General features: G+C 37.0%; 2 protein-coding genes and 1 pseudogene across 5 annotated transcripts; 2 read left to right on the top strand and 1 right to left on the bottom strand.

Moving 5' to 3' along the window:
- Positions 1 to 131: 131 nt before the first annotated feature.
- On the bottom strand, positions 132 to 3,381 carry LOC104745056 (dnaJ protein ERDJ3A). Its single transcript, XM_010466221.3, has 7 exons — positions 3,152 to 3,381; positions 2,890 to 2,945; positions 2,713 to 2,786; positions 2,008 to 2,525; positions 1,557 to 1,898; positions 1,026 to 1,379; positions 132 to 840 (listed from the first exon to the last, which is right to left on the bottom strand). Exons 1-7 carry the CDS (start codon positions 3,239 to 3,241, stop codon positions 553 to 555), a joined length of 1,722 nt encoding a protein of 573 aa, XP_010464523.1. The 5' UTR covers positions 3,242 to 3,381; the 3' UTR covers positions 132 to 552.
- A 423-nt stretch (positions 3,382 to 3,804) lies between these two features.
- Positions 3,805 to 11,431, top strand: LOC104745055 (uncharacterized). Of its 4 annotated transcripts, none has more exons than XM_010466217.2 (24): positions 3,805 to 4,257; positions 4,350 to 4,459; positions 4,604 to 4,676; positions 4,797 to 4,858; positions 4,955 to 5,096; positions 5,226 to 5,444; positions 5,578 to 5,644; positions 5,798 to 6,197; positions 6,667 to 6,814; positions 6,911 to 7,071; positions 7,232 to 7,331; positions 7,658 to 7,732; positions 7,835 to 7,969; positions 8,086 to 8,175; positions 8,259 to 8,441; positions 8,528 to 8,632; positions 8,792 to 8,950; positions 9,396 to 9,440; positions 9,522 to 9,743; positions 9,959 to 10,065; positions 10,147 to 10,203; positions 10,286 to 10,355; positions 10,456 to 10,678; positions 11,054 to 11,431. In XM_010466217.2, the coding sequence occupies exons 1-23, from the start codon at positions 4,117 to 4,119 to the stop codon at positions 10,615 to 10,617; spliced, it is 3,033 nt and encodes a 1,010-aa protein (XP_010464519.1). In that variant the 5' UTR covers positions 3,805 to 4,116; the 3' UTR covers positions 10,618 to 10,678; positions 11,054 to 11,431. The 4 variants fall into 4 exon arrangements, with proteins under 4 accessions (XP_010464519.1, XP_087344158.1, XP_010464520.1 ...); XM_087488032.1 differs by having other exon boundaries at positions 3,824 to 4,257; positions 10,307 to 10,355; XM_010466218.3 differs by having other exon boundaries at positions 3,824 to 4,257; positions 10,298 to 10,355.
- Positions 11,432 to 12,570: 1,139 nt separating this feature from the next.
- Positions 12,571 to 13,148, top strand: LOC147926237 (S-protein homolog 9 pseudogene; annotated as a pseudogene).
- The last annotated feature ends 603 nt before the right edge of the window (positions 13,149 to 13,751 follow it).

The raw sequence follows: 13,751 nt of genomic DNA, 5'->3' as shown, positions 1-13,751 counted from the left end.
ACACTCTGCCTGGTATTTGAAGTATCGAACCAAACTCAATTAATCTCCGGAAGACTTAAACATGATCATCTGTGTGTTAAGCTCAAGTATGCTCGATGGTTTCTTCCTGTGTTAATATCTCTGGCAAAAACTTTGTGAACATGAAGATTGGAACATTTTGCATTCGCTTATGCAAAAGCTTTGAGACCAGATTGTGTAAACTATATGCTGCAGACCACACTCGTCTGTATACATTTTTGGCTACACTGGTTTGGTGTCTTCTATCTCTTCTATACAGCTGGCTTTTTTTGTGGTTTTCGGTAACGAGAGTATTTTATGCTATTACAATAATTACATAGAACTCGATACAATGTGCAATTCAATTATAGAGCCCTATAAAACTATATTCACTGTTTATGTGAAAAGAACTCTTGTCAATACACTTCTCTGCAGACTGCAAGTACAATAATTGATCTTCAAAAGTAGCTTGCAACACAGGAAAGTGAAAAGAACCTTCTCTTCTCCAAAATGATGTACATCTCTGAAACTAATGTCTGATGAAAAAAAAACCTCTCATTTGATCTGAGGTTTCTGTCTGGTCTTTGTGAACTGTATGTCTCCATTAAGAACAGCTGCTACGAATTTCTCAACTTCCTCCATTGTCATATCGCCTTTGAATGTAGCAAACTTACCTCGACGAGGCTTGTAAGCTATTAAGAGTTTATCGGAAGTTTTGAACTCTGATTTGTCAAGTGAGCTCAAGAACGAAGATTGTTTTGCTGCGTCTACAAGCGAATAGGATACTGTATCCTGAGAACCAGTGGTTGAAGCTTGTCGTCGAGACAGTGATTTCTGGGATACCTGGTCAAAGAATAGAGCCACATGATTATTGATCTTCAAGTCAAAGAACCAAAAAAAGCAACGGCTTGAAGTAAAACAACGCAACTCAAGTAGTATCTTTTCGCTTCCTTCACTAGCATTGTGTTCAGCTATCATACTAAGCTACAGGTCTAATTTATAGAGAAAAGGTAAGAAAATATTCTTACCTGGGACAATATTGACTGCAACTTTTCTTTACCATGTGAAGATCTGAAGGCACCGATGATACAAACAGGAATGTTCTCCCCACAAATGGAGTCAAAATTTGTTCTCAAGAGAAGAGGTACCCTTTCTAAAGACTCGCTCTCTGTTTGGCTGGACTGACTTTTAGAAGAGACTTTCTTGTTCTTTTTCTCAAATCCTTCTAGCAATTTACCAATTTCCTGCACAGCTGATTTCAGATTTTTCACAGTGATACCTGTTTTCAGGACTTGCTTCTCTCCATTCGATAACCAGCCGACTATTGCTGGAAACGCGTCAACCCCCAACTTACGAATTTTTGGATCAGAAGTATCATGGACCTACAAGATCATGAAAAAAACTATGCTTTAGAGAATAACTCTTCCCTCAAGTAAACATAATGAAGCTTAAATCTGTTGACGTGGATCACCCATAAGTTTTAGGACCAGCAGATTTACAGAAACAACAACGGTAGTAATGTAGATGTAAGTGGAAGTTAAAGCCTAAATATAACAAACCTCTGTGTTGTAGAAGACAAAGCGTCCATTGTACAAGCCACTAAGAACACGCCAAATCACTGGAGTGTCTTTCTTTGTTGACAGAAGCATAACTGTAGGAGTCTTTTCTGAGCTAACAGCAGAGACATCAAATGTATTCAGGTCAATCCTTTTTGAGAATCTCGGCAGATGTTCTTGGCAAAAGCTCTTCACCTTCTTTGTAACAAGCTCTTCAGTATATTCTGCTAAGGTAGCTTTGCCACTTGATGTGTATGAATAAACAAATAACCTTGGAGCCCTACGAGGAACTATGCCAAGTTGTTTGCAAAGAGAGGACTCTGTTTCACAATTTATACGCCCAACCTGAGACATAAAACATGAGTTTAATCATGTTCACAATAACCATACTAACCTTTACTTCTAAAACCAGAAACACAAAAACAGAAATCAAGAAACTCGACAATTGAATTACCTTTAAAGCTCCTTGCAATGACTCAGCAACTTCCTCTATGCTCGATTCATGGTACTGAGTTCCCCTTTGAGATGGAAGATACGAAAGCACAAGCCAAGTCATCCCTTGGTCCAAAACTTCCTTCTTATACACCTGAGAATTTATTGTTCTGATAGTTGCTGCCGTACCACTCTTTGATCTAGATTCAGACTTGGATGATGAGCTACCAAAGCCACCAAACTGATCATTTCCTTTAGAACTACCGCCAGAAAACATGTTAAAGATATCATCCATCCCAAAACCAAAGGAGTTCTCACTAGGACCACCGAAAGAGAAAGAAAACGATTTGGAGCCTCCTCCACCACCCATATTTTGCCATCCACCTGGTCCTCCAAAATTGAAACCCCCACCACTTGAGGAGTATGAATACCCACCACCATTACCTCCGGGAAAACCAGAGTCGAATCCAGGCTGTCCTTTCTCGTCTCCATAAAGATCATAGTTTTTCCTCTTCTTTTCATCAGATAAGATCTCATAAGCTGTTACACATAAGCCAGGGTCAGTTTAAAGCTTTTCAAAGCCATAAGAACATAAATCCAATTTATGCCACTAACACATGACCACAAAGCAAGAACAATCTTATAATGTAGAAAAAGATTCATTTACAGAAGCCCTCAAACGTGCATTAGAAATAAAGCTACAACAACACACAATTAGATAACGCACCATTGTTAATCTCAGCAAACTTCTCCTGAGCACCCTTATTTTTGTTTTTATCTGGGTGATATTTCAAAGATAGCCTACAAAGAAAAAAATCACAAGCCACACATGAGTCCTTATGTTGATCATACACTCAAAATCTAAGAATTAAATCAGTGACTAGATAGAAAGAAAGGTGCGTACTTGTGGAAAGCTTTCTGGATCTCACGCTGCTTTGCATCCCGAGATACTCCAAGAACCTAAAAGATACAATACAACGTTTAGGTTTTATCTGCATAAATTAATTAACAATGGCAAAAGACTTAAGCAAAACCTAATCAGGAACCCATCAGAGCGAACAGAGAGAAACCCTTCAATTGAAAAGGAATCAACCAGGCCCAAATTCACAATCTCCAACCCTAATCAAGAGTCAAGCCATGAAATTGGAAGAAACAAAAAAATGTACCTTATAAGGATCAGCGCTTTTGGCTTCCGCATTCAACAACAAAAGTGTAGACACCAGAACAACAGATATCGCCAATCTTGTTCTCACCATTTTCGAAAGTGTAAACCTCTGAAATCTTCTTCTTCTTCTTCTTTTTCTTTTCCAATACTCTTTTCTTTTTTTGTCAACGGATCTTCGTTTTCTTCTTCTAAGCGGTCTTCGGACGCTTCGGGAAATATCGAGAAGAGAACGTTTCCTTCCATTAAATAGGTTCACTGGTTTTAAAGAAGAAAAGAGTTATTTCTCGAATGACCCTTTCTATTATTATATAATTCAGAATGTCTCCCATATTTATTATCGTTACAATATGACACACTATTCGTCATCTAGATTAAGAAATCGAAGGGGAAAATTAGTCACTACGAAAACTATTAAGGCATTTTTGTATTTTCAGAAAATAAATAATGGTTGCTTCCCGTTCTCAATTTAAGGCGGGGTATCATACGTGGCAAATTTGATGCATTCCCACGTATCTCGACCAATATTTTAGCAAGCGAACCCGATCTTTGTTTCGATTGTACTCACGCGCACCATCAAAATCACGCGCTATAATTATTTGGGCTTATCAGGCCCAACACAATCTTCTTTAGTCAGCCCAAAAACTTTAAGTCTCCGGTTACGTGATCGGAATCCGATCAGACGACGGTAAGTATTTTTATTTTCTTCGGCTGTGAAAAAAAAAAAAAGAGAAGAAAACAATTTCACTGTTGACTGTCACATTAATGTTCTGAAGAGCGTTATAGAGAGAGAGAAAGGTTGAAAGACGGAGAAAGAAGACGATCCTTCTTTTTTTCTTTCTCTTCTCTGTCTTTTACACTAGGCTTCGCTTTTTTTCCTCCGCCGTGAGATTTTATTATCGTCGTTCGTAACAAACCCCTAGGGTTCATCGTCGACGCTTGATTAGGTCAAGGATTTCGTCGGATCTGATGGCGTTGTCGGCTTCCGATTTGCCGGCTATGTACACGCTACTAGCTAATTCAATGAGCGGTGACGAGAATGTTCGGCGGCCGGCGGAGGCGGCTCTATCTCAGTCGGAGAGTAGACCTGGATTCTGTTCTTGCCTCATGGTATCGTTTCTAATCTATTGTGTTTCTTGTGGTTTCTGCTAATGTCGCTTGATTTTTACTCCGCTTATTTGTTCTCTCGGTCTGAGTTGTAGGAAGTGATTGCATCCAAGGATTTGGTTTCACATGTGGACGTTCGATTGATGGCCTCTGTATATTTCAAGAACAGTATCAACCGTCATTGGAAGAGCAGAAGAAATTCATGGTAAGTTCAGCTTGTTTCCGGAAAATTTTCTGATAATTCTGATTAGCTGCCTGGTTTACATTCTTAGATTTGTAATGGTGCTAGCTCTGCAAATTTACTGCCCTATTTGGTAGGTGTTGATACTCTTTCTGGCAATTTTTACAGGAGTATGAGCAACGAGGAAAAGAGTCATCTGAGGCAGAAGTTATTGTCTCACTTGAGAGAAGAGAACTACCAGGTGATGTAACATTTGCTTTCTTTCTTGATGACTGGTTATGATTTGTTTTCATTGACTACACCCACGTAAGACATATATTTTGCTAGCATATCTAATCTGACTTTATTTGCTTTATGGCAGATTGCGGAAATGTTGGCTGTTCTCATATCGAAGATAGCCCGCTTTGATTATCCTAGGGAATGGTCAGCATTTTCACTTCAGTATCTTCCTTGATTTTCTGAGTTTTTGCATTGATTCTCTTAGCAAAATTAATGGTTTTTCATGCTTCATGATGTCAGGCCTGACCTCTTTTCGGTACTAGCTCAACAGCTACACTCAGCTGACGTTCTTGCTTCTCACAGAATCTTTCTGATTCTTTTTCGAACCTTAAAGGAATTGTCCACTAAACGTCTCACTGCAGATCAGAGAACCTTTGCTGAGGTGTGTCTGCTACTAACATCGTCCCCTTATCAATTTTCTTTCTCCTTTTGCATGCATTTATTGCTGGACCAAAGCTTGGTTTTTTTTTTGCTTTAATAAAGGATAAGGTTCAGTTTAATTTGTTGGCAGATCTCGTCGCAATTCTTCGACTTTAGTTGGCACCTTTGGCAAACTGATGTCCAAACAATTATACATGGATTTTCAACAATGGCTCAGAGCTATGGTTCAAATAATGCTGAGCAGCATCACGATGAGCTTTTTCTGACTTGCGAGAGGTGGTTTTTATGTTTGAAAATAGTGCGGCAACTCATAATTTCAGGATTTCAAAGCGATGCCAAATGTATACAGGTGAAAACACTATTCTTTTTCTTGACTCATTAGTTCATTATTACATTCACCTTCAGCTATCTCTCTTCTATGGATGGTATATTTTCACCAAAGTATGTGTGTTGTTAATATACAGCTAACTCTTTTCTCTCAGGAGATACAACCAGTGAAAGAAGTCTCTCCTGCGCTTTTGAAGGCGGTTCAATCCTTTCTTCCATATTGTGAGTTTTTTGTAGTGTTGGACACTCTTTTTTCCTGCATATGACTAAAACACCTAGAAGTCTGTATCGAGGAAATTTTTATCCCTTTCCTCGCTTCGTCCTGTCACCACACATGTATATGCTTTTGCTAACTTGTGTGGAGTCTCCATGCAGATTCATCTTTTCGGAATCGAGATCCTAAATTCTGGGAGTTTGTAAAGAAGGCATGTGTTAAGCTGATGAAAGTGTTAGGCGCTATTCAAAGTAGACATCCTTATTCGTTTGGAGATAAATGTTCTCTTCCAGTCGTAGTGGATTTCTGCTTAAACAAGATAACTGACCCTGAACAAGAATTGTTGCCGTTTGAAGAGTTTTTTATTCAGTGTATGGTGATGGTGAAATCTGTGCTTGAATGTAAAGAATACAAGCCAAGTCTAACTGGTCGTGTGGTGGATGAAAATGGAGTTACATTTGAGCAGAGGAAGAAGAATGCTTCAAACACAGTTAGTGGCATTGTGATTTCACTTTTACCCAATGAAAGGATAGTTCTTTTGTGCAACATACTAGTGAGAAGGTAACACTAAACCAATGACAAGACATGTGAATTCAAATTATTTGGTTCTCTCTTACTTATCAAACTGTGACCCTGCTAATTTCATATTATTTGATGCCTTAGTTATTAGTAAGGTAATTTGATAGAACAGAAATTAGAATTACCAATGCAAGATCCATAAAATAATATGAGCTGGAGTAATTTTGTGGACACATAGGGATCTTGTTGCTGTAGATCTATGTATCTCTGTTCTCCGTCTCTTCGCCAAAAAGTTTCTAAGTATGGAATAGATGAGAAGGCGTTACCATTGGGACCTGGTCGATTTAGTTTGAAAAATATTGCATACATTAAGTCATTTGTTTTAGTGCGAACTGTGATGCTATCATGTAGTTACACCTCCATACAATCACCATTCTTGATTCTCTGGTCATTGCATGAATGATGCATGGAAGAAAAGTTTGCTGAAATATAACCATCAACTTTTGAACAGGTATTTTGTTCTAACAGCAAGTGACCTAGAGGAGTGGTACCAGAACCCTGAGTCCTTTCATCATGAGCAGGACATGATTCAGTGGACAGAGAAATTGAGGCCTTGTGCTGAAGCTCTATATATGGTTTTGTTTGAGAACTACAGCCAAGTAAGTAGCAAATAATCCTGTTCTGGAAAGAAGTCTACTAATTGATATAGCGTCATAAATGATTCTTATTCGTTCTGTCTCCATCATTGCGAGCAGCTGCTAGGACCTATTGTTGTGTCCATCCTTCAAGAAGCAATGAATAATTGTCCCCCTTCAGTTACTGAAATAACTCCTGCACTGCTTCTTAAAGATGCGGCATATGCTGCTACTGCATATGTCTACTATGAGCTCTCGAATTATCTTAATTTCAGAGATTGGTATGCTCTGATCTTCTAATGTCTGGATTTTTTTTTCATCTCTTCTTAACGTTGCTGTTTCTTGAACTTTCGTATTGCCAGCCAGCAGAATGTGACAGAAGTTTTTGATTAGTTAAGTAATTACTGTGCCCTTCTTAATGATCGGATGATTTGTCTGCAGGTTTAATGGTGCTCTATCCCTTGAGCTCTCAAATGATCATCCAAATAGGCGTATCATCCACCGAAAAGTTGCTATGATATTGGGACATTGGGTTTCAGAGGTACTGTTGTTTTACTCCGGTTTACCGTGTTTATGCAGCTAAGTTTGACAAGAGGCTTCGGAGGAAATTGGATCTTATCATTTATTAAATTGCATCAGATTATAACATAATTTGTAAATGACATAATATCTTGTCCATAAGTTGATTCAATGAGGGGTAATCATCTAAAAAGCAGAATTTTTATTGGTTAATTGTAACAAATGGCTATTAGGATTAGTTAACCTGTTGGTTTATATGTTATCTTCTCTACCCTAGTTTTCGTTAAATTATATTTTGGTTGAAAATGGTTGCCTAATGGTACATGGTTCATGATAATAACCTTTCAGATTAAAGAAGACACAAAAAGAGCAGTTTATTGTTCGTTGATCAAATTGTTGCAAGACAATGACCTCGCTGTCAAGGTAATTTTGTTTTTATATTTCTTTCCTGCATTAAGGACGCATTCTCTTCTTTCCTTTTTATCTATGTTGACGACCTCTGAGATCGTCTGTTTACTTATGCAGCTGGCAGCTAGTAGGTCATTATGCTTACATGTCGAGGATGCGAATTTTTCGGAGCAAAATTTCCTTGATCTTCTTCCAGTCTGTTGGGAATCATGTTTTAAAATGGTTGAGGAAGTTCAAGAATTTGATTCGAAGGTACTTGATGCAGCTGCCTCAAAGTCATTATAGTACTCCATTCTTGCCATTATGCTTCCTTTAATGACTCATAGAACTCTCTCTCTTTACCTATAACTATCCTTTCTTTTTCTCAGGTTCAAGTTCTGAACTTGATTTCTACTCTGATTGGCCATGTTAGTGAAGTCATTCCGTACGCACAAAAGTTGGTGCAATTCTTCCAGAAGGTATGATAGCATTCTTTCTGGCTTTGTTTGTTCTTGTTTGGTGCACAAATGTCTCACTATCTATGTGTTTGACTTAAGAACAGGTTTGGGAGGAATCTTCTGGTGAAAGCCTTCTACAGATTCAGCTTCTTGTCGCACTGCGGAATTTTGTGATTGCACTTGGTTATCAGTCTCCCATTTGCTATAGTATACTGCTCCCCATACTCCAGAAGGGCATTGACATAAATAGCCCTGATGCGCTCAACCTTCTGGAGGATAGCATGGCAGTAAGTTTTCACTCTATAAAATGTTTACCTTTTTCTCTGCTGATATAAATGCGCTATATATAATTGACACTACTCTACATTTGCAGTTATGGGAAACCACACTTTCCTATGCTCCGATGATGGTGCCCCAGCTGTTATTATGCTTCCCCTATATGGTGGAGATCATTGAAAGAAGTTTTGATCATTTACAGGTTAGTGTTTAAGTTTTCAAGGAGTTTTCTGATTCATTAATGACCTATAATATATGTGTGTTCAGATTTACTGAAACATATTACGTCAATAATCCCTTGAGACATTCAAATGACCATATGCACCCAAAAAGGTTGACTAACATCTTAACCAAATGGTAGGTTGCTGTCAGTATCATGGAATCGTATATCATTTTGGATGGAGGAGAATTTCTTAATATGCATGCTTCAAGTGTCGCAAAGATTCTTGATCTTATTGTTGGAAATGTAAATGATAAGGGGTTACTCTCGATTCTTCCAGTGATTGACATCTTAGTTCAGGTGAGTATAATTTCTCATTTTCCCAGTTTTGTGCCGACAGGCAACAAATTTTCATGGTCGTTATGTTTTGTCATTGTGATTAGCAACCATTACCATATTGGAGCCCTTTTGCACGTATGTAACCCTGTTAACTAAAATTTGGTTTTTAGCGATTCTTTGATTCTAAGTTGTATGTTTATATTCTCGCACAGACGTCTGTAACTAAATTTCATTGGTCGTATCTATTTTCTAATGGTATTTTTGATCTGCTGTTAAGTTTGTAGCTACACTGCATTGATATTTTTATTGCCTCATCTCTTGGTATACAGATAATTTGACCAATAATGGAATTTTTGGCATAATTATTATGGAGAGTTTTTATCATGTCATGACTGTATATAAATGTGTTGCATGAAATTGTGCCAAGTTTTAACTTTATATAAACATGTGCTTGTGTATTGAGCAGTGTTTTCCTGTGGAAGTGCCCCCTCTCATCAGCAGCTGTTTGCAGGTGAATTTCAGTCTTCTTTTATAGATGAAAAAATCCATCCTTAATACTTTTGATGGAGTTGGTTTGTTCGTTTCCTTGCAGAAATTGGTGATTATTTGCTTGAGTGGAGGAGATGATCGCGATCCATCCAAGACTGCAGTTAAAGTGTCTTCAGCGGCTATCCTGGCAAGGATTCTGGTGATGAACACCACTTACCTGGCCCAGTTAACATCTGATTCATCTCTTTCAGTGTTACTCCAACAGGCAGGTGTCCCAGTCGAAGACAATGTACTCCTTTGCCTCATCGACATTTGGCTCGACAAGGTCAGTGGATAACATATCTTGAAAAATAGCTGGTTGTTCGAACAGCTTTCTGGAATTTAAACTTGTTTTACGATGCGCTTCCAGGGATCTTGTCTTTGAACGGTCTTGTTTTTTGAATTCTAAGCAATTTCTCATATTCAAACTGCTCTAAATGTTGAAATGCGTGCTTCTTTTTCATTATCTTACACACTTCGGTTTTGCAACTACTCGTGCAGGTTGACCATGCGTCTCCCATGCAAAAAAAGACATTCGGCTTGGCTCTCTCCATAATACTTACACTTAGAATGCCTCAAGTTGTTGATAAGCTTGATCAAATACTAAGGTACATGTTGCACAATCGAGTATTAACAATTTGATTAATTTATCTTTGTGATATAATTGATCTGTGTGTTTCTTGAAACAGTACATGCACCAGTGTGATCCTTGGTGAAAACAAAGATTTAGCAGAAGAAGAATCAAGGTCAGACACTCTAGTCTAGTAATTTGTTATGGAACAGTTGACAACACTAAGTATTAAGAAATCATACAATTTATAATTCCAGCGGTGACATTAGTTCAAGCAGGTCTCAAGGAGAAGAAACCCCACCAAGCAAAGAGTTACGGAAAAGTCAGGTAACTGTTCATAAAAATATGGTCTTCTTAACGAAACAGCTTCGTACAAAACCACTGATTTTTACCCATTTTTTTTTGGTGGGGTTTGGATCTTGTTAAGATCAAAGTTTCCGACCCAATCTACCAGATGTCACTAGAGAGCTCAACCCGTGAGAACCTTCAGACATGTTCTACACTTCATGGAGATGCCTTTAATTCTGCCATTAGTAGGATGCACCCATCGGCGCTTGCACAAGTGAAGCAAGCTTTAAAGCTGCCGTGATCAAATGTTTTTACCTCTTCATTGTTTGTTTCCTTATCACTTAAAGAGAAGCAGTATTCAAGTGAGTTTCTGATTCCTCGTTATTCTCCCTTCTCAGCATCTTTCTGTAAAAGCCTTCCAATTGTGTCTGTCTGCCTCATCTATATTCAGCACATACATTTAAAGACATAATACAACTGTTGTAGAAAAACTTTTGCTCATCTAAGTATAGAGATACGAAGTACTATATAGTTGCATATTTGATGCTTGTTCGGCTACTAATGCAAATGCAGTATGTATGTGCATGCAGTATATATATATATTTGCACATATAATTAGATATCATCCATGAATGTTTTATGTTGAGAATTATGTATAGATTGAGTAATGTAGTAACATGTGTATATATGGTGATGAATCTTCATTTGGTCTGACTCGTCACTTCATATCTGTTCAGGTGAGTGTGTTTTTCTTCAGATTTGATGGATGTGTTACATAGGCATGCGTGTTGCATTTTCCTCTGGGACCTTGGTGGTTTGAGCCTTGAGGAAACACGTACATATCTGTTGTGAGGGGCGGCGTCTCTTTTAGCTGCCCATTTGTTTTCTTGTCCTACAGGGACACAAGGAGGCGACATCTTTTTGTATTTCTTCGGTTGAGTTTTATATGCCAATTCATTCTTCAATACAACCTTTTTGTCTCGATGTTACAATGTTACAGTAAAAAAAAACAAAAAACAAAAAACAAAAAAAGCAAAAGAAAGTTGAGTCCAAGAGCTCTACCAACATATATGATGGGGAAAAGGTCGAAATTATGTTAAATTCTTTACTTTTTACTGATTTTTCTTTTTTTCTTTTCTTTTGGGGTACTTTTGTACTTGTTGATTCTTTTACTCGACAAGATTCTTCACTATATTTGTAGAAGCACTTGCTATGGTAAATTAACAGCGACGTCCAAATATAACGGAACTGCACTGTCAAGTTTTTAGGCCTATTAAGAGACATGAAGACGTGAGATCAATTTATTTGACAAGGGTAAATCAGAATGTCTCAAACTCTCAGTTGATCCCTTAATGGCTTAATGCACTTGTAATATTATGCAGACAAGAATTACACTCGTTCCTTGATAACCTTATTGTTTGACTCTATATATATACTCCCTCCGTTTCAAAATATAGAATGTTTTAATAGAAACACACATATTAAGAAAAAATTACTTTTAAAAAGTTTAACCAATCATACTCAAGACTGCATAATATAAAATATAAAATTAATTTAAAAGTTGCATAGAAAGTTGGAAACATCTTATATTATGAAACAAAAATAATCCTTTAAACATCCTATATTATGAAACGGAGGGAGTATAATTTAATTGATAACCTTATTGTTTGACTCTATATATATGTAATTTACGAGCTTGCGATCAAATTGAAGGTGGACAGTTAAAATAGCGATTATACTCAAATGTTCTACGGTACTTCCAAAGATTTGAAAACAATGTAGAATACTATATTCAAAGAACATATTTATTATTTAAACCATGCAAAGAATTTTTAGTCAATATATACCACAAGCTTGTCTGTCTCACTGCCTGCATAGGGGGAGCTCCTCGAGGCATAACATTAATTTCATGTCCTTCGTCGTGTCTCACCATTAGGATTTGCTCTACCTGAAAAAGAAGAAAATCTTCCTGAATTTATAAGGGAAATAAAAGTCAAGTAACTCAAAAGAAAATTACTACAGAGGAAGTTACTTAATTAGGAGATAAATGTAAAGTAACATATGATAGATGTTACTTGTGATGAACATTCACTGAATTCGTAACATTTCCATAACATATGAATTTTTTTTGGTCAACAAACATTGAAGAGCAATAATTGAATGCATGAACATGACCTCGTAAAAGGGTTTTGTATAAATTGGCTTCTTTATCTTTTATTTGGCATTAGGAAAAAAATACATATCTTTATAAACGATGAATAAACTCTCTTGTTTTTTGTTTGTTATGGTATTTGCATTGTGTGTTGGATTGGGTAACTCGGCAATCTGGAAGAAAAACTCTGTACACTTCAAAAGCTATCTTCGTCAAGGACATTTTCTTCGGGTTAGATGTGATTTGAACAAAGAAGATTTAGGCAACAAATATTTGAATCCTGGAGAAACTTACGAAATTAGTTTTTATGATGGTATTTTCCCGACCAAGATTCATTGTGCATTAGGGAAATCTGGAATGAATGAAAATGGTCACGCATATTTCATGGCATACAAAGGTGGTGGTCTTCTATCTCATCGTGGTGGTAAGACGAATTTCTGGGACGCTAGAGAAGATGGTATTTACTTCACACATGGTAAAGAAACCCCTAAAATGGAGTATAAATGGATCCACTATTAGTTTGTCATTTCATAACATTAGTTTGTTCTTGAGATTGATATTTTTGTTGAATAAAGAGATTCAATCACGTTTTATGTGTGTGAATGAATTATTGGTGGATTTAGGAATGTTTGTGATAAGAATCACATATCTAAATATAATTATGGATCGCTCTCTACGAATTTGACTGGTCGGTTTGTTGTGGCCCAATGGTTGGCAAAAAAAAAACTATGAAAAATAAGAAATCACAAATAATAATGTTCGTCTAGGTTTATAGAAAAGAAAACTAAAATTGATAGAATTAAAAGTGAACTACATTTGAGAGAGCTATACTTGATTTCCAGGGAAAATGGCCAAAATCAATCTCAACTATTTGTCGAACGTTTTTTCATACCTAAACTTCAATACCCTGCAAATAACAACCTGAACTGTATTAACATTCAAATTTGCTACCTGAACTATATGAAATATTGTCAATTTCAACATCTGCTCGAACAGGTGTTAAGTCAGAGTTTAACGGTACATAGTCAAATGAATAGTGTGGCACCGAGACTGACCAAAACTAAGTTGTTTTGGTCATTTTAGGTGTGTTTTGGTCATTTTAGGTGTGTTTTGGCAAGAAACAAAGCGTTTGACAAAAAATAAGGTATTGAAGTCCTTTTTCGGGTGCGTTGTGAGACTTTATTTTTGATCATTTCTTACCACAACAAACCTAAAAATGATAAAAAAAACGACGTAGTTTTGGTAAGTCTCAGTGCTATGAAAATGTTATGGATCGTCTGACT

This window comes from Camelina sativa, chromosome 15, assembly GCF_030686135.1.
Source record: "Camelina sativa cultivar CO46 ecotype springtype chromosome 15, ASM3068613v1".
Classification (NCBI taxonomy): Eukaryota; Viridiplantae; Streptophyta; class Magnoliopsida; order Brassicales; family Brassicaceae; genus Camelina; species Camelina sativa.
The sequence above is the reverse complement of the archived record's forward strand: the minus strand, read 5'-3'. Positions and strand labels throughout refer to the sequence as shown.

Coding starts and splice junctions, on each gene's coding strand:
- LOC104745056 (XM_010466221.3), bottom strand. CDS start 3,241: ATGGTGAGAACAAGATTGGCGATATCTGTTGTTCTGGTGTCTACACTT. Junction 2,787..2,889: donor ATCCAGAAAGCTTTCCACAA/GTACGCACCTTT, acceptor TTTTCTTTGTAG/GCTATCTTTGAAATATCACC. Junction 841..1,025: donor TGCAGTCAATATTGTCCCAG/GTAAGAATATTT, acceptor TTCTTTGACCAG/GTATCCCAGAAATCACTGTC.
- LOC104745055 (XM_010466217.2), top strand. CDS start 4,117: ATGGCGTTGTCGGCTTCCGATTTGCCGGCTATGTACACGCTACTAGCT. Junction 4,677..4,796: donor TGAGAGAAGAGAACTACCAG/GTGATGTAACAT, acceptor GCTTTATGGCAG/ATTGCGGAAATGTTGGCTGT. Junction 9,441..9,521: donor TCATCAGCAGCTGTTTGCAG/GTGAATTTCAGT, acceptor GTTTCCTTGCAG/AAATTGGTGATTATTTGCTT.